Source organism: Mytilus edulis, chromosome 3 (assembly GCF_963676685.1).
Source record: "Mytilus edulis chromosome 3, xbMytEdul2.2, whole genome shotgun sequence".
NCBI lineage: Eukaryota > Metazoa > Mollusca > Bivalvia > Mytilida > Mytilidae > Mytilus > Mytilus edulis.
The window spans coordinates 91,308,691-91,328,198 of record NC_092346.1 but is presented as its reverse complement, the minus strand read 5'-3'; the positions used below and the strand labels follow the sequence as shown (position 1 = coordinate 91,328,198).

The 19,508-nt window shown below is 31.9% G+C and overlaps 1 protein-coding gene across 1 annotated transcript; it reads left to right on the top strand.

The window, feature by feature from the left end:
* The first annotated feature begins 9,192 nt into the window (after positions 1-9,192).
* On the top strand, positions 9,193-17,589 carry LOC139514691 (dynein regulatory complex protein 8-like). Its single transcript, XM_071304196.1, has 6 exons — positions 9,193-9,297; positions 14,838-14,922; positions 15,189-15,261; positions 15,887-15,966; positions 16,755-16,864; positions 17,423-17,589. The coding sequence occupies exons 1-6, from the start codon at positions 9,267-9,269 to the stop codon at positions 17,536-17,538; spliced, it is 495 nt and encodes a 164-aa protein (XP_071160297.1). The 5' UTR covers positions 9,193-9,266; the 3' UTR covers positions 17,539-17,589.
* Positions 17,590-19,508: the final 1,919 nt, after the last annotated feature.

Here is a 19,508-nt window from a genome sequence, read left to right as displayed (position 1 = left end):
GATGATACAATCGTATACTTGTATGTTCATACAGAAATCTATCATTTTGTGTAAACAAAACTTTGCATTCCATTTAGATGTTCTTATTTTCGTTCAATTTCAATCAATCATATTACAGATTTTGTTAAACCTAAATATATTAGTTGTCTTTATGACACAAGAGAAAGTTGAAGATTGAGATAAGAATTCACTCTGTTATCATGTAGGATCTGAAGAAATTCACATGTTACAGAACATTGAATATCATTATAAACATGGCTTCCAAGAGACTTGAAAGAGAAAAAACTTTTCATACAGTTAGATTTATGGACTACCAAAGTATTTTTTATGACAATCACACATATCAAAGTATTAAACATAAGATTAAACAAGCACTATCATTTATTCTACAATTATGTAACAGAACTATTGAGGTTTACATCAAATCCGATGTATATTTCTTGCAAAATTTATATAGGTCATATTTTGGCAACAGAAATTATCTGACGAAAACAAAAGATTTTGTTGTTCAATTCAAATTTAATACTTAAAGATTATAAAATATAAGTTACAGTTAACCTTTATAAATCAGTAATACATATAACGAAATTTAATTCACCAGTTTACTGCAAGGATGCAAAAAGAGTTTGTTTGACTCAAATAGTTTCTATATTTTATATAGATAGTCCTTTATTTATGGTTGTTGAACAACTGTGAATTCTTTTACAAACTTCCACCTAAAAAAGGTAATCCTTTAAAACAAAAGATGAAATAGTGTTGCAATATTGTGAAAAAGTACTTCCAAAGACACATATAATTAATCTATGTATTTTTTATGCCCCACCTACGATAGTAGAGGGGCATTATGTTTTCTGGTCTGTGGCTCCGTTCGTCTGTGCGTCCGTCCGTTCAGGTTAAAGTTTTTGGTCAAGGTAGTTTTTGATGAAGCTGAAGTCCAATCAACTTGAAACTTAGTACACTTGTTGCTTATGATATGATCTTTCTAATTTTAAAGCCAAATTAGACTTTTGACCCCAATTTCACAGTCAACTGAACATAGAAAATGAAAGCGGGAGTTTCAGGTTAAAGTTTTTGGTCAAGGTAGTTTTTGATGAAGCTGAAGTCCAATCAACTTGAAACTTAGTACACTTGTTGCTTATGATATGATCTTTTTAATTTTAAAACCAAATTAGTCTTTTGACCCCAATTTCACGGTCCACTGAACATAATAAATGAAAGTGGGAGTTTGAGGTTAAAGTTTTTGGTCAAGGTAGTTTTTGATGAAATTGAAGTCCAATCAACTTGAAACTTAGTACACATGTTCCATATGATATGATCTTTATAATTTTAATGCCAAATTAGATTTTTTACCCAATTTCATGGTCCATTGAACATGAAAAATGATAGTGCGAGTGGGGCATCCTTGTACTTTGGACACATTCTTGTTGTAACCTATTATTAAGATATTCATATTTTATTTCCTACAAAATCAAGTCCCTGAATTGACTGGTTGACAAATCGTTAGTGAGATAGATAGTGAGATAGAGAGTGTGAAATATGGTGCTGAAGTTTTATCAGAACTTTATGTATGTATGTGTCTTAATCTATGCAATTAGATTAATAAAGCTTATTTAAATTATAAGATCTGAGTTTAATTTTTATACATGAATAAAGAAGATGAGGTGTATAGGTCAATGAGACAGCAACCCAAAGACAAAAATAACAAAATACATCTAGAGAGTAACATGCAGTCTTCAACCAAAGACCTGTCTCTAAATAATAAGTCTTCAAACTCTGAATTGTTTGGAATCTATTGACGATGTGGATAAATTGATAACACTCAATTTCTGAATTAATGAAAACAATATAATACATTAAACCACAAAAAAATATAACCAAAAGACATCTAGCAGGTAGCTTGCTGTATTCCACAATAGACAGGTGATTAGGTCAAGTCTTTGAAAGCGGCAAAAAACTATAGGAACCATTAAAATCAATTTTCCCAATTTATAGATACATAAAGAAATAATATATTACTAGAGGTTTTCCTGTCTAGGTCCTCATAAGTGGAGTTACTATTTTTGACTCTCCTACGATGAAGTATTGGACAGAGAGACATAGCTAGCTGATGCATCTAGTTGTTCAGTTAGTTTGATAGGAACTACTTATGATACATCATTGATATTTTCTATAAAGTTGCATAACTATCAGTACTAATCAGTATGACAACTAGTTCAAGGCCTTGTCCCCTAAGTCATGGCTAAGGTTTCAACTCCCTCAGGCAAAGTTGGCTTTAGATGAATTTGACTATTTATTTTAGGTATATTTGACATATAGCTCTTCAAAGATTCTCGGTACTTATCTATCTTCAGATTTCAAATGTTTGGCTTTGAGCGTTCCTGATGAAGGTAAATCCAAAAAAGCGCTTCGGACGCAAGAAATTATTAAAAGTGTTGTTTTCAATTTTTTAACTGTTCTAGACTTATGCCCTTTATAAATGGAAAAATTGCTACATTTTTAGTTTTGTTTCTAACTTAAGTTTACCTTGACCAAATGTTATAAAACTTATACACAATGCTTATTACCACAAAACACAGATCAAGTTTGAATTTTGGTGGTGTATCATAAACCTTTCAAGAGTTATGCCCCTTTATAAATGGAAAAAATTCTGAATATTTAGTTTCCATTCTCGAACTTTAGTTTGCCAAAACCATATGTTATGAAACTTATACACAATGCTTATTACCACACAAAACAGATCAAGTTAGAATTTTGTGGTGTCACTACCATAACATGAATTCCACAATGATCTATGATATTTTCCATATTTTCATCCTTGTTTATTATTCTACAAATAAGAATATATTTAATTACCTTTCATCACATCTCAGAATGTGACCAATTTTCTGATTCTTTTACTTTCCAAAAGCAAAATTTCTGCTGCCACTTATAGATCAGAAATTCCTGACAAAACCAGAGCATCACTGTTAACCTTTTTATTTCCTTTTTTGCTCTGTTCATGCTGTAATTGTTGTCTGTGTGTTCTTTTTGCTTTGTTCATTTGTTCTTTGTTTGTTCTTCATTTTGCATTGTTCGCTGTGTTTTCATTATGTTCATCTTTTTGCATTGTTAATGTGCTGTTATCGTTATGTTTTTCATTTTGAATTGTATGTGGTTTTATCGTTATGTTCCTTTTTGCATTCTTCATTTTGCAATGTTTTGGGTGTTATTGTTATGTTTTTCATTTTGCATTGATCGTGGTGTTGTCGTTTTGTTCTTCATTTTGCATTGTTGTAGTGTTGTCGATATGTTCTTCATTTTGCATTGTTTAGGAATGTTAACGTTGTGTTCCTCATTTTGCATTGTTTGGGAATGTTATCGTTGTGTTTCTCATTTTGCATTGTTTGGGAATGTTAACGTTGTGTTCCTCATTTTGCATTGTTTGGGAATGTTATCGTTGTGTTCTTCATTTCGCATTGTTTGGAAATGTTAACGTTTTGTTCCTCATTTTGCATTGTTTGGGAAAATGTTATCGTTGTGTTCTTCATTTTGCATTGTTTGGGAATGTTATCGTTATGTTCTTCATTTTGCATTGTTTGGGAATGTTATCGTTGTGTTCTTCATTTTGCATTGTTTGGGAATGTTATCGTTGTGTTCCTCATTTTGAATTGTTTGGGAATGTTATCGTTGTGTTCCTCATTTTGCATTCTTTGGGAATGTTATCGTTGTGTTCTTCATTTTGCATTGTTTGGGAATGTTATCGTTGTGTTTCTCCATTTGCATTGTTTGGGAATGTTATTGTTGTGTTCTTCATTTTGCATTGTTTGGGAATGTTAACGTTGTGTATCTCATTTTGCATTGTTTGGGAATGTTATCGTTGTGTTTCTCATTTTGCATTGTTTGGGAATGTTATCGTTGTGTTTCTCCATTTGCATTGTTTGGGAATGTTAACGTTGTGTTCTGCATTTTGCATTGTTTATGGTGTTATCGTTATGTTCTTCATTTTGCATTGTTTATGGTGTTATCGTTGTGTTCTTCTGTTCTTCATTTTGCATTGTTTATGGTGTTATCGTTGTGCTCTTTATGTTGCATTATTCGTGGTGGTATCGTTATATTCTTCATTTTGCATAGTTCGTGGTGATATTGTTATGTTCTTCATTTTTCATTGTTCTTTGTGTTATCGTTATGTTCTTCATCGTGCAATGTTTGGGGTGTTATCGTTTTGTTTTTCAAATTGCATTGTTCGTGGTGTTGTCGTTTTGTTCTTCATTTTGCATTGTTGTAGTGTTGTTGATATGTTCTTCATTTTGCATTGTTCATGATGTTATCGTTATGTTCTTCATTTTGCATTGTTTTGGGTGTTGTCTGTATAATATTCTTTTGTTTTTGCTTTGTTCGTGTTGACCAGAACAATTTGTACAAACTTGTAAATGCAGAAAAACAAAAGAACCAATAACGTTCCTTCAAACGAGGTGATGTTAGTCATCATATATACAAGTCGTACAGTCTGTGTTACGTGTTCCATCTTAGACCAGAGCTGAGCGCTCAAACAATCATGTTTAACCCGCAACATTCCTTGTGTGCCTGTCTGAAGGTCAGAAAATATAAGTCATATTTGTTGTTGGTTGATGTTCCCAAAAATATTTTAGCACATAGCATAACTGTAGTTGAAATCAGGTCGTTGATGTTCTCTTTAGAATGTTTGCACATTTAGAAATTAGGTGTCTGTTATGGTTTACTTTATACACGGTTAAATGTGAGTTTTTTGGTGTTTATGGCTATTTGTTTCATTGGCAATCATAACACATCTTCTTATTTCTATATAAATCGTGTTCATGAAAAGATTGCGTTTGAAGTTATATTAGAAATGTTTGATATGATTATCACCAATATTCTATGCATTTAAAAAAAAAAAGAAAAGAACCTTATAATTTTTCTCAGCAACACAATTTCAATTCAGAGGGAATACAACCTGTAATTAGTTGTCATTGTCGTTTTTTTTTTCTTTCTTATTTTCTTTTCTTTTCTTTTATTGTTTTGAATTGTATTTAGACAATATACGTATAGTGTCTTGAAATATGAAATTTATTTGTATGAGGCTTAGAAACGGGAAAATGCGAGGTTCTACATTGATTCGGCAAAATATCCTTATCGTGATTCGTCAGAAGTGTTATATTAAGGTATATAGGGGGATCTGAGACAAATACCTGTGATGGCAACAGCAGAGGCGGATTTAGGGGGGGCCCAGGGGGCCCGGCCCCCCCCCTTTTTGGGGAAAAAATTTGGTTGCTTATATAGGGAATCACTGAAGCGTGACTGGAGCGGGCCCCCTCTTAGGTCAGTCAGTGGGCCCCCACTTATGAAAATTTCTGGATCCGCCACTGAACAAGGAAGTTTATTCCATGTCCATATTCTCCCTTTGTCAATATCAACTTTAATAGCAGTTTCTTCCGATTGAATTATTGTTCTTTAAAATAAATTTAGCAGAACTTCGGTTGTTTTTCGAAAGAGGATTTCTGATTGTCAAATTGTAGAAATGTCAATTTTGTACCTGTAAATCTGAAAATATTGATTTCTTTCTTATTGATCTCTATCATGAAAGTATGTCTGATTTAGGTCCTATATATACTCATCGTCTCTTGTTCGTTGTGGAGGTTTGCAATGTCAGGTAGGCACGACTTGCCTGTTATCTTTAGCCTTTGGCACTACCTGACAATGTAAAATCTTCGTTTTGACATACGGAACATATAAGTTCTTGGGGACAGAACAGTTACAAGATTTTTTTTTTGTTAACCTTTTTTTCTCTAAATCCGTTAGGTTTTGGTTTTCCATTTATTTCAATAAGTTTCGTGCTTTGCAAATCAATATGAACATAAATATGCTAGAAATAACTTTAATTTGCTGTTTCCTATCAATTCCTAGTTTATTCTCCATGTGCGATCAGTGATAATATAAAAAACATGTTAATTATTTAATTGAGAAAATTTAATCGAATAGAAATCTAATCAAAAATTATTCATGGAATTAGAAAAAAAAACCATTTTAACTGCTTTATAATATAATAAGATGTGATGATTTTAACGATCTTGTAATGTAACTGATAAAATTAAACACCACAAAAATATGAAAATATTTTAAAATTGAAATCTTTTTTATTTTAAAATATAATTTGGTGCCGAATTGACCATGAATGTGGAATGCTATATTGAGTATATATGTCTTTTTAAGTATATATAGATATATAAACATTTTATTCATCATTGTGCGAAGTGTTCCTTTGAAGGAGAGATTTTCTTAACCAGAACAGAATACATTTTTAGACTCCTAAATTCGTGAAGCAGGCCAAATCGCCCCACTGGCAAATCGCCCCAACTCGCCCCTTAAAAAAACTAATCTACACAGAATGCAAAAAAAAAAGAAAATTTATTTTATTATTATTATTGAAATCAAATGATGTTTTACTAAATCTGAAATTATAATTCTAAATATTAAGGATTTCAATTAACAGCAATTTGTTATCATAGCACTTACTTTGAGTCCAAATAATAATGACGTCTGGCAAGGCTATTTTTTTTCTTTCTGCGACGCCTTCCTACGTAATAGCCTTGTCAGACGTCATAATTATTTGGACTAAGCATTTACCGGATTGGTTACTTTTGTCTTTGAATCATTGAAGTTAAGAATAATCCAACCCTAACGAGCAATCATTGAAGACAAATGTTACTTTCAAGTAAATATTAGAGAGAATGCCCATTCGTTCATTTACAAAAAAAATGAAAACAGAATCGCATAGTAAAATTAATAAACAGTACAGGGAAACAAAAAAACTGATTCAGAAAGAGACAAGAAAAGCTTATTGGACATATCTGGAAAACATCATTTGTTACGACGAAAGCTTACAAACCTCGCAAAAACAGAAACAAAATTGGAATTATATTAGGTCCACCAAAAAAGACAGTTCGGGAGTTGCACAATTAAGATCTGAGGGTATGCTGATAGACGACACAAAACAAAAAGCTGAAATACTCAATAAACAAAACCACTCTGTTTTTACACCTGAAAATAATAAAAAAAAAAAAAAAAAAAAAAAATACCAACTCTATCAGACAACTTTCTATCTATGGCCGAAATTCATGTTACACCAAATGGCATAGAAAAACTTTTGAAAAATCTTGATACATCTAAAGCTACAGGTCCAGACGAAATACCAGCACGCATTCTTAAACAATTTGCACCTGAATTTGCACCTCATCTCGCTTTCATCTTCAATACATCTTTCTTGAAAGGAGATGTGTCAACAGACTGGAGACAGGCAAATGTGATCCCTATTTTAAAAAAAAAGGCGAAAAATACCTAGCCAGTAACTACAGACCTGTCTCCCTAACCTGCATTTGCTGCAAACTGCTTGAACACATTGTTGTAAGTAACATACTGAAACATCTGGACACACATAACATCCTTGTGGATAATCAACATGGCTTCAGATCTAAACGCAGCTGTGAAACACAACTACTTACTTTATGTCATGAACTACTTAGTAACCTCCATCATGGCGTACAAACCGATCTTATTATTTTAGACCTTTCCAAGGCATTTGACAAGGTACATGTACCTCACAAAAAAACTATTAAGGAAGATGGATAACTATGGCATAAGAGGAAATACCTGGAATTGCCGGGGTCCTTAATAACAGAACGCAACAGGTTGCCCTTGACGGAGAGGTATCTAGTCAAATGCCTGTGGTAAGTGGGGTGCCCCATGGCTCAGTCTTGGGTCCACTACTTTTTCTCATCTTCATTAATGACCTACCTGCAGCAGTAACACCAAAAACACGCTTGTTTGCAGATGATGGTATCTTATACAGAAACATAACAAATCACCAAGATAGTACCATACTACAAATTGACCTAAACTGCCTAGCCAAATGGGAACAAACTTGGGGTATGCAATTCCATCCAGAAAAATGCAACTCTCTCACTGTGACAAGATCACAGTCACCATTCAAACATGACTACGTATTAAAAGGCCACATTTTAGAATCCGTCAGCACAATTATCTCGGTATCACCCTTTCTCACAACATGTCTTGGGACACACATATCAACAACATTACTGCAAAAGCAAATAAGATCTTAGGCTTTCTTAAAAGAAACTTAAAAATAAACCAGGAAGAAACAAAAAGTTTAGCATACAAATCCATGGTACGTTCGAATTTAGAATACTGCTCTTCAGTTTGGTCCCCTCACACCCAAAAACAAAAAAAAAACAACATTGAAAAAGTACAAAGAAGGGCAGCACGCTACGTCACCAACAGGTACCACAACACCAGTAGTGTCACTCCCATGATTGACTATCTTCAATGGAAGTCACTTGAAACTCGCAGAAACATCAATCGAGTAACTATGCTGTACAAAATCTCACACCATCTCATTGCAGTAGACCCAAACCTTTACCTTTTACCACAGCCAGTCAAAAACACCAGATTCACTAATTCATTACAATACCAAACATTTAACACAAGAACAGATTACTTCAAGTACAGCTTTTTTCCATTCACAGTTGTACTGTGAAATTCACTTCCACAAAACGTCATCAGTGTTAACTCCCTGGATCAGTTTAAAATACTGATCCAGAGTCAGTATATTTAGATATCCAACCTGTTTGTAAATATGTAAATGTGTTAATTTTTGTTTTGTTTTTGCACAAAATTATTTTTGAATTATTGCACTCATTGGTTATTACATTTTATTAAGTGTCTGTTTGCGATGCGCCGACGTATAGTCATCAATGTAATGATGGATCGTCGTATGATGTAGATGAAGATGTACAATAAGCGTGGGTCTTGTTTTTGTTAGTAAAAAGACAAGGCAGGTTTTATTGTTGATGAAAATTTGATTGGTAAGTTTTTTTTATGGTTTGAAAACATACATAAATGAGAAATTTATAAGTGGGGCGAGTTGGCATTAATAATTTTTTATCGTGGTTTTTCTATTTGTCATGATTCAGATTGGGGCTAGTTGGCAGACCTTAAGGATTTTAACCCTTTTCATAATTGGGACAATTTATCCAACCTATTTTCAATAGAATTTTACCCTTTTCATAAGTGGGGCGAGTTGGTAAACCAGAGTGGGGCGATTTGTGGAAAAGTGGTGCGATTAGGTGTGGGGCGATTTTCCAGTGGGACGATTTGTCATTGATTCCTAAATTCGTTTTCCCTACAAATCGCACTTGTCACAGGGGGAGATAATTACAAGTCAAGGTCACTGATTAGCAACCAATATAAACAAGATGGGTGATGCTGAACAGAAGGAAAACGCGGGTAGGAATTCACAATCACGATCCCATCATTATTAAACAACTTCTCCATAAATATATACCCTTACTGATGAAGGTCGAGGAAATAAATTTGCAGTTTTGAATCATAAATTATCCTAATATTTGTATGAAACTTTCACGAGAACCAATTTTTTTTTTATATTGTTATTATTTTCAGATGCACAGCTTGCTGGTAGTTGTATAAATTAAAGCAACAGCAGGATAACGATAAGCAATTGAACTAAATCGATCCAGCAAAAACAAACTGGTTAAAACTAAAACCCAGGGGAAACACATCGGAAACACATCAACGACATATATGATATAGGAGGAAAACAACTGAAAAAAAAAACCAAACATGTATGATACAAAAAAAGGACTAATTGATAACAACTACCATATTCCTGACTGGATACAGAACATTTTAAGAAATAAATAGTTGGCTGAACCTTGTATTATGGTTAGCAAAAACTTGTGGTTTTATGGTTTATAGCCAAAACTCATGCTAAATAAATATATGCCACTGTTAAAAATACAACTAAACAGACAACATTTTGTAAAGGATGGGTCTCAATTTGGGTCCAAGTTGACACGATTTGGCCAATTTTTTTAAGCCTGACACATGAATGTCTCATATTTAAGTGTGAAAAAGGGATACAAAGTCTAGCGGGACATTGGAAATTACATGAGTTATTACGGCAAAGAGAAACCTAAAACAGGATTCTCACTAAACAATTTGCGGGATCTTGGATCAGACCCCCTTCACAAATGTGACCCCCTATAAGGAATACATTACAAATTAAAACAGGAACAATTTATAATAGAACAGAGATATACATGTGGTAATTTTAAGATATTAATTTGAAAGATCAGACACACCATTAGGTGGTGTCACCATGTGCACAATATTCTTTTTAACAGTATGTAACTATAGTAAGTAATGAATCTAAAGGAGCTGAAATTGAAATGACATTATCTTTTACAAAGGGGGTGTTGGTAAGTAATATGTTTGGTCATGTTGGTAAATGTATGTTTGCTTTGTTTTTGCAAAGAATTTTTTATACATATATTACATAAATACAAGACAAATAAAATTAAAGCTTCTCAATTATATAATTGCAATAAAACCAAGATCAGCCAGGAGCCTAAAATTTTGCTGGCAAAACGATGATTTAAATCTTTAAAAAAATTTGAGAATCTCTAAAATCTAAATCTACCTGGCCGACTACTTCATAGCAAAGTATTAACATTCAAAACAATTCAAATAGTAATCTTAGCCTCTGTTTGAATTATCATTTTACAACGATTTTTATCTCGCATAATCTGTGGAATTTTTATATTCATTGACTAAAAATTGAAAAATAAAAGGGTAGAAGGACAGCTGATGGATAATGTGATTGCAAATGTACGACACATGGCCAGCTTGTGATCAGCATTATATTCGACAAAAATCTCTTATGTTTGTATTGTAATATCATTATGTGTACTGAATCAAAATAAAACATTTATATTCAGCAGTGGATTTTATTCAGGTCCATTTCTTAATAAAGAAGATATCTATTATATAAAAAAAGAAAGAAGTTTGCTCCACATATCTTCATTTATAAGCTTATATCTTTCACAGGAATCCCAATTTACAACTGACATGATGTTCTTGACATTCACAAATGTTTTACAAAATAATGACAAGTTGTGATATAAATTATATTGTACAGTCATGTGGAATTCATCAGATAAACTGGACTTTAAAAACTAAATTAAGGCAGCTTCACATGAAATGAAGGCAATCATGATATACCTAGCCTACTACTGGATGTCCAAGGAACACATTTTATTTAAGTTTAATTTAAAGTTGACAGTATGAATGAATAAATAAATAACAACTATATATTGTCTAAAGCTTTATTAAGATTTTTCAATAATTACATTTGTACAATATCATATGAAACAACTGCAAGTATATTTTTTTGTTGCATATACAAAAAAATTCTCTTAAGCAGGAAAACACCATGCAACCAAAACGTTTCCGAATTTCACTTCTCAAAGAAATTGGCCACTTCTCCATACTCTCTCATGGAAGCAGTTCTCCCTCTCCAAAACTAGATTAGACCCTTAAGATAACATCCCTTTCAGTATACATTAAATACTGTTAGATAGTTTATGCCCTTTTGAAGTTTTGGTTCTATGCCTAACCGTTTTATGCATTTGCCTTCTGAACTTTTTTGGTCTTGAGCTACCTATTAAAGGTTATTCCAGAAACATTTGTACTTTTAAAATTAAGAATGTTATGGTACAGTCATTTTCCTTCGGAAAGTGATTAGTTCAACCAGTTTTTACAGCATTATCAGGGGTTGGTCCAGGATTTGAGTTTTAGGGTGTAAACCTTATAATTTTGCCAACCTCTGAGCAAGTTAGATTTTTTTTCTATTTTTAGTATGCCCAAGTTTAATTTTTTCCATTTTAAGGGTTCCACAAAGGCGTACTTAAACCCTACCTGACTTTGCCCATGATTAAACCAGTAACAAAATGTGCAGTCTTTAAAGTTTCATTGTTTTGCATTTGCTGTGAATGCTTGTTAATGTTGCTGATTCATGAATATTCTGTTATTTACATGTTTTGACACTAAAGTCAATTGTGTGATGTTTTTATACGACCGCAAAATTTGAAAAATTTTTCGTCGTATATTGCTATCACGTTGGCGTCTGCGTCGTCGTCGTCGTCCGGCGTCCGAATACTTTTAGTTTTCGCACTCTAACTTTAGTAAAAGTGAATGGAAATCTATGAAATTTTAACACAAGGTTTATGACCACAAAAGGAAGGTTGGTATTGATTTTGGGAGTTTTGGTCCCAACATTTTAGGAATTAGGGGCCAAAAAGGGCCCAAATAAGCATTTTCTTGGTTTTCGCACTATAACTTTAGTTTAAGTTAATAGAAATCTATGAAATTTTGACACAAGGTTTATGACCACAAAAGAACGGTTGGGATTGATTTTGGGAGTTTAGGTTTCAACAGTTTAGGAATTAGGGGCCAAAAAAGGGCCCAAATAAGCATTATTCTTGGTTTTCGCACAATAACTTTAGTTTAAGTAAATAGAAATCAATGAAATTTGAACACAATGTTAATGACCACAAAAGGAAGGTTGGTATTGATTTTGAGAGTTTAGGTCCCAACAGTTTAGGAATTAGGGGCCAAAAAGGGACCCAAATAAGCATTTTTCTTGGTTTTTGCACCATAACTTTAGTATAAGTAAATAGAAATCTATGAAATTTAAACACAAGGTTTATGACCATAATAGGAAGGTTGGGTTTGATTTTGTGAGTTTTGGTCCTAACAGTTTAGGAATAAGGGGCCCAAAGGGTCCAAAATTGAACTTTGTGTGATTTCATCAAAAATTGAACAATTGGGGTTCTTTGATATGCCGAATCTAACTATGTATGTAGATTCTTAATTTTTGGTCCCGTTTTCAAATTGGTCTACATTAAGGTCCAAAGGGTCCAAAATTAAACTTAGTTTGATTTTACAAAAATTGAATCCTTGGGGTTCTTTGATATGCTGAATTTAAAAATGTACTTAGATTTTTAATTATTGGCCTAGTTTTCAAGTTGGTCCAAATGGTGTTCCAAAATTAAACTTTGTTTGATTTCATCAAAAATTGAATAAATGGGTTCTTTGATATGCCAAATCTAACTGTGTATGTAGATTCTTAATTTTTGGTCCAGTTTTCAAATTGGTCTACATTAAGGTCCAAAGGGTCCAAAATTAAACTAAGTTTGATTTTAACAAAAATTAAATTCTTGGGCTTATTTGATATGCTTTATCTAAATATGTACTTTGATTTTTGATTATGGGCCCAGTTTTCAAGTTGGTCCAAATCAGGATTCCATATCAAGTATTGTGCGATAGCAAGAAATTTTCAATTTGCACAGTATTGCACAATAGCAAGAAATATCTAATTGCACAATATTGTACTATAGCAATTAATTTTCAATTGGAGTTATCTTTCTTTGTATAGAATAGTAGTTGATAATATATGTTGGAAATTTGCCAGACATGACTATGATGTCATTTTCTATTTTTATTTGCCAATAACTTTATGTAAATAACTTCATTGGAAATTTGCCAATATAAAATGTTGCTGATGAAGCTTTTTTTCCTTATCTTATCTAAAATGTTTTTAGATAATGTATGTTGGACATTTGCCAGACATGACTATGATGTCATTTTCTATTTTTATTTGCCAATAACTTTATGTAAATAACTTCAATTTGCCAATATAAAATGTTGCTGATGAAGTTTTTTTTTATTGTTTTATACAATAAACAATGTATATTCACTTTTACTACCACCCAATCTTTACCATTCAGTGATAACAAGCACTTTATTTTACATTTTAATATTTTATGATGTATTTAAAAGAGTAGTTATTGTTGCAAACTCCATTAGAAATTTGAATTGATATCAGTTTTGGAAAAAGGGAAACGGGGATGTGAAAAAAAAGGGGGGGTTTAAATTTTTCTCATTTCAGATTTCTTAAATAAAAAGAAAATTTCTTCAAACATTTTTTTGAGAGGATTAATATTCAACAGCATAGTAAATTGCTCAAAGGCAAAAAAAAACTTTTAAGTTCATTAGACCACATTCATTCTGTGTCAGAAACCTATGCTGTGTCAACTATTTAATTTTAGATTTAAAAAGTTTGAAGAAATCTTTAATTGATTTGTAAAATCTTGACATTTGTTTTGTGTAAAAAAAAACCATGTAATGTCAAAAATTTGATCACAATCCAAATTCAGAGCTGTATCACGCTTGAATGTTTTGTCCATACTTGCCCCAACTGTTCAGGGTTCGACCTCTGCGGTCGTATAAAGCTGCGCCCTGCGGAGCACCTGGTTGTCATTTGTTGCTTAACAGTGTTTGGGATAGTTTATATATCATCTTATCTTTTTTTGGTAGCACAAGTGTGCCTACATGAACAATGTATATCAACATTTAGGGGTTAATTTTGATTTTCAATATATAGTAACATAACTATATGTAGCTAAACATGTAGGTGGCTTAACAGTATATTTTTGTTTTTGACGTTTTTATGCGTTTTTGTATTGATATCTTCATACTGAAGTTATTAGCAATTAAATTCGGCTCTTTAGTTGATTTTTGACATTCTATTACCTTATAGCGGGTTATTTTCACAGGGTGTAAATTTTTGCTTATATTCGCGGATAGAACAAAATCACTAAAATAAATTCCGCCAAAAATTAACAGCTAAAATATTTTGTATACCTTATTCATTGAAAATCTCGAAAAATAACATGCTATACGGTATACATGTATCTATGTCCAAGGCCCATCCCATTTTGAACCTGCATGTTCCTTTAGTGATGCAGTTATGAAGTACATACCCAATTTATAATATAATTCACATGTATATTGATATAATTTTCTCTTGAAAGAATTGTTATTAAAACCTTATTTGAAAATAGAATAAAACATGTACATGTCCTTTAAATGTTAACTTATACTTTTCATTAACTTATACTTTTCAGATTCTTTAATAGCTGATATACAGAAAAGAATAACAGATGCATTTGAAATTTTTGACAATGAAAGCAATCAGACAGTTGATGTCAGGTGATTTATTGTACTGAATTTAATTTTCAAGTACTGAATGCCTCAAAAACAAACAAGATGTAATGATTTTTAAAAGCTTCATGTATTGACAAATTTTATGGCATGCAGTGACACCTTTAATTTTTTGATGATTGAAGTTACATGTATCATCCACCTCAGTTATGATCAGTTTACACGTAAATGATATTTTTATTATGGATGTCGACCAACTACTTCATTACCAAGTCACTTCATGTTACTTGAACCTATATAATTTTATTTTATAGAGAAATAAGTACCATCATTAGATCACTAGGTTGTGTTCCTAGTGAAGCAGAATTACAAGACATTTTGGCAGAGGTAAGAAAAATGTGATCATACAAAGATAGAAATATTGGTAAAACATGTAGCATATTTGAAATAATTTTACACCTATCTGGAATGTGAGCAAAGAAAGACCACTCTTTTTAGATTTATCTGACTTTCTACAACTACATGGAGTTGTAATGGAAGTTAACCAGTAACTGTATAATGAAAACTCTTAGTTATTTGTTGTAAATGAAAATACAGCACACACATACATTTGCATTAAAGAGAAAGAACTATCAAGAAAACATGATTTCTACATCAGAAGATTATAGAACTTTCAGCTTGGTTTCAGTAACTGCAAGCAATCTGTTAGTTTGTTTATGAATATCGGTCAACAAATTACACAGTACAACAAAATTCTGAGAACAGATTATTTCAAATTACTAAATAAGTGAATACTTTTACAAATATTTGAATAAATAAGGGTATCCAATGCATATTACTTTTGATGAATATATAAAGCATGTTTGTATTATGCATATGTTTATTCCTTGTATAACTAATTGTACTAAAATCAACTATTGTTAATGTATATATTTATTATTGACAGATAGAAGAAGAGGGTACCTCATTGTACTAAAATCAATTTGTTAATGTATATTTTTATTATTGATAGATAGAAGAGGAGGAACCTACAGGATATATCCGATTTGAAAAGTTTTTACCCATGATGACAAAAACATTGATGGAAAGAAAGTAAGACACTTTAATTGAATTTACATTATTTGAGTATTTGATCAGTACATTGGTTGTTAGGTGAACAGTTTATTTGTAACAATCTGTAGTGAATAAAGAAAGAACAATTTGTTGCATTCATTCTATATGATTATATCTTTTTTCTTACCGCTGTCCCATAGTTTGCTTAACTGGCAATAACAAATTTAAATCCTGAAATGGATCTCTTGGTCTATCTACCAATCAAGCAAATACGAATTCACTGTTTCTGTACACACTCAGTTGAGACAATGAATGTGTATGGTGATATGTTAATGTAAATGGAGCGGCTGGAAGTATCGAAATGGCTTTCCAGTACTGGAACAATTTACACAAATCATAGTAAATGTCATCTTTTTGACTATTTTTAAAGCAAAACTATGAATATCTTTATTTCTTAACTCAGAAGTGTGTCTGGAGATAAAAAAAGTAATTTGTTTTCAAATTATTTGGATTTGGTTTTTATCCATAAGATCGGATATTTACTACAGTGATTGTGGTCAGTTATACGAGTTATGGAAATCACCATAGAAAGTTTTATTCTCTTATTTTAACCACTGGGATGCTGTATGTTAGTGGTGTGACCATTGTTTGGCAATCAGGAGATGAAAATTATATTATTGATATGGAGTTGTAAACAAAATTAAAGTTTAAAGATGAAGTTTACATATCATTCCAGATGTCAGCCTTTTGACCAAAGAGTGTACACATTTTATTTACGTTTACCTATAATTAATGAGAGAAAATAAGATATATTTAAAACTTTTCAGATATAAACCACAACCTGAAGATATGATATTAAAAGCATTCCACGTATTAGATCAGGAGGGAAAAGGCTTTCTGTTGGCAGAGGAACTTACAAAATATATGATGGAAGAAGGTATGTAATATCAATACCAAGTACCGGTACATACAAATTATATATTATTATAAAAGTTCTAACATTACAGCAAACCTGAAGCTGTCTGTTTTGCACCATGTGTTTGGGAAACTGCCAACATTATTAGGTATGAAATGAATTGTTAAATAATAAAATAAATTCAAACTTCAAACTTATATACAAAGTTATCCATCAATGGCGGATCAAGAGGAGAGGGGGGATATAGTTGGAACCCCCTTTTTAAAATTGCTGGATCTGCCCCTGTGCATCCTATATGGCTGATTTTAAATCTGGCCTGCCTGTTTTCTGTAATGATTATTATTTGATACTACCTATAAAATTTGTTTTATTGATACAAAACTTTACATACAAGAATAAACTTTGTATAATATATGAATCAACTGTTGTACAGTGCACAAATCAACAGTTAATATACCCCAAAATTATATTACCTTTTAAAAAGTGGATGAAGACTGTATAAAATTTGTAGTATTTGAAGTTAAATCTATAATTAGAATGTCATTTTAGTCAATTATATCAGTATTATTTTTCTGACAGGTGAACCCTTCACACAAGAAGAAATGGACGAGATGTTATCAGCGGCTGTTGATCCAGATAAAGGGACAGTACTCTATAAAGACTATGCTTCTCAAATGACTATTGATGAACTGTGATATTTATTTTCTTAGTTATGTTTTTGTAATAAAATTATATGTCTTATTTTATCATTTGTCTGTTATAGCTACTGAATAATTTAGAATGTTAACAATCTTTCAATGTAGTCTGAGGTATAAAATTCAGTGTCTTATTTTTTTATGGAATTTGAATTTCAATTAAACAATTTCCATTTATGATTATTTTAAATTGACACAATTACAGATGTAAAAATAGTTAATTTAGAATCTATGTAGATATCACAATAAATGTATCAACATAGACAAGCCACATATTCATGAAAAGCATTTTACATTGATGTATACCAAACATCTTCTTATATACATTAAGTTCTTTTAAATCTCATAGTAGTTTTATTTTGGCGTTAATATTGAGTCACTGATAAGGTCTTTGCATCGGAACTAAACACATTTATTCTAAAAACAGTTGTTGGCATGACACGGGTTATGTTCTTCTCATATATGTTATGATGGTATGATACTAAACCCCTAACGGGAAGGATTGTGCCTGATGTTCATATGATGAAATCATAATCTTTCAGTCAGTTTAATTGAAGTCTGGAGCTGGCATGTCAGTTAACTGCTAGTAGTCTGTTGTTATTTATGTATTATTGTCATTTTGTTTATTTTCTTTGGTTACATCTTCTGACATCAGACTCGGATTTCTCTTGAACTGAATTTTAATGTGCGTATTGTTATGCGTTTACTTTACTACATTGGTTAGAGGTATAGGGGGAGGGTTGAGATCTCACAAACATGTTTAACCCCGTCGCATTTTTGCGCCTGTCCCAAGTCAGAAGCCTCTGGCCTTTGTTAGTCTTGTATTATTTTAATTTTAGTTTCTTGTGTACAATTTGGAAATTAGTATGGCGTTCATTATCACTGGACTAGTATATATTTGTTTAGGGGCCAGCTGAAGGACGCCTCCGGGTGCGGGAATTTCTCGCTACATTGAAGACCTGTTGGTGACCCTCTGCTGTTGTTTTTTATTTGGTCGGGTTGTTGTCTCTTTGACACATTCCCTCAATTTTATTGGACTACAAATTAAAGATTAAAAAGAGAACGTTACTAAATTATCAATTATGTTTTTTGGCTTTAATGAACATTACCTATCATTTTAATATTTAATTGGTATTTACAAATTCACTTTATATTTTCCACTCGAAAATATATGGAACACAAGAACCCTACCTTATTCTGAGCCTTTTATTACACATAAAGTGCTATAGTAGTCTCAGCTTTGTTTATCATCTATTGTTAATATTAGTCAATAACCTTGGAGTTCATAGTTTATCGGTAGATATCTAGCGACCATTCAAAGAATTAATTTAATATTTAAAAAAAAAACATACAATACTGAAAACACACATTTTACATTAAGTATAAATTGTTATTAACAATAGCAGTTTCTGAACAGAATTCAAAATGAATGAGTGCTCAACAAAAACATTTTGAACTTGCCACATCTTTATTTTCCTGTCAAGTGATGAGCCTGTAGTTCAGTGGTTGTGGTTGGTTTCATATTTGTTTTTTTTTTGTGAGAAAACTCACAAAAAAAATGTTATAAATTAGGGGTCGTTATTTTTCTCATTAAAAAACCTATACACAATGCCTATTAGCACCAAACTCATATCAAGTTGGAATTTGGGTGGCATCACTTTCACCGTTGTTGAGCTATGTCTCTTTATAAATTGAAAAAATGCTAAAATTTCTGTTTCTGCTTTTACTTTACTTTGCCATGACCAAATGTTCTTAAGGGACGACCATTTGATTGACCATTGGGGGGCCAGGAGGATTTTGGAAATAAATAACTCAGCCTTGATAATCACAAAAATAAATGGTTTGTTCTGTGGTAGTTTGAAAATAAATTACCCGACTTACAATATATTGAAAATAAATAACTCAGCAGGTCTAATTGAAAGTATAAGATGGCACTAGATTCTTCATAAATTCATCTTTTTTCCCAAAAA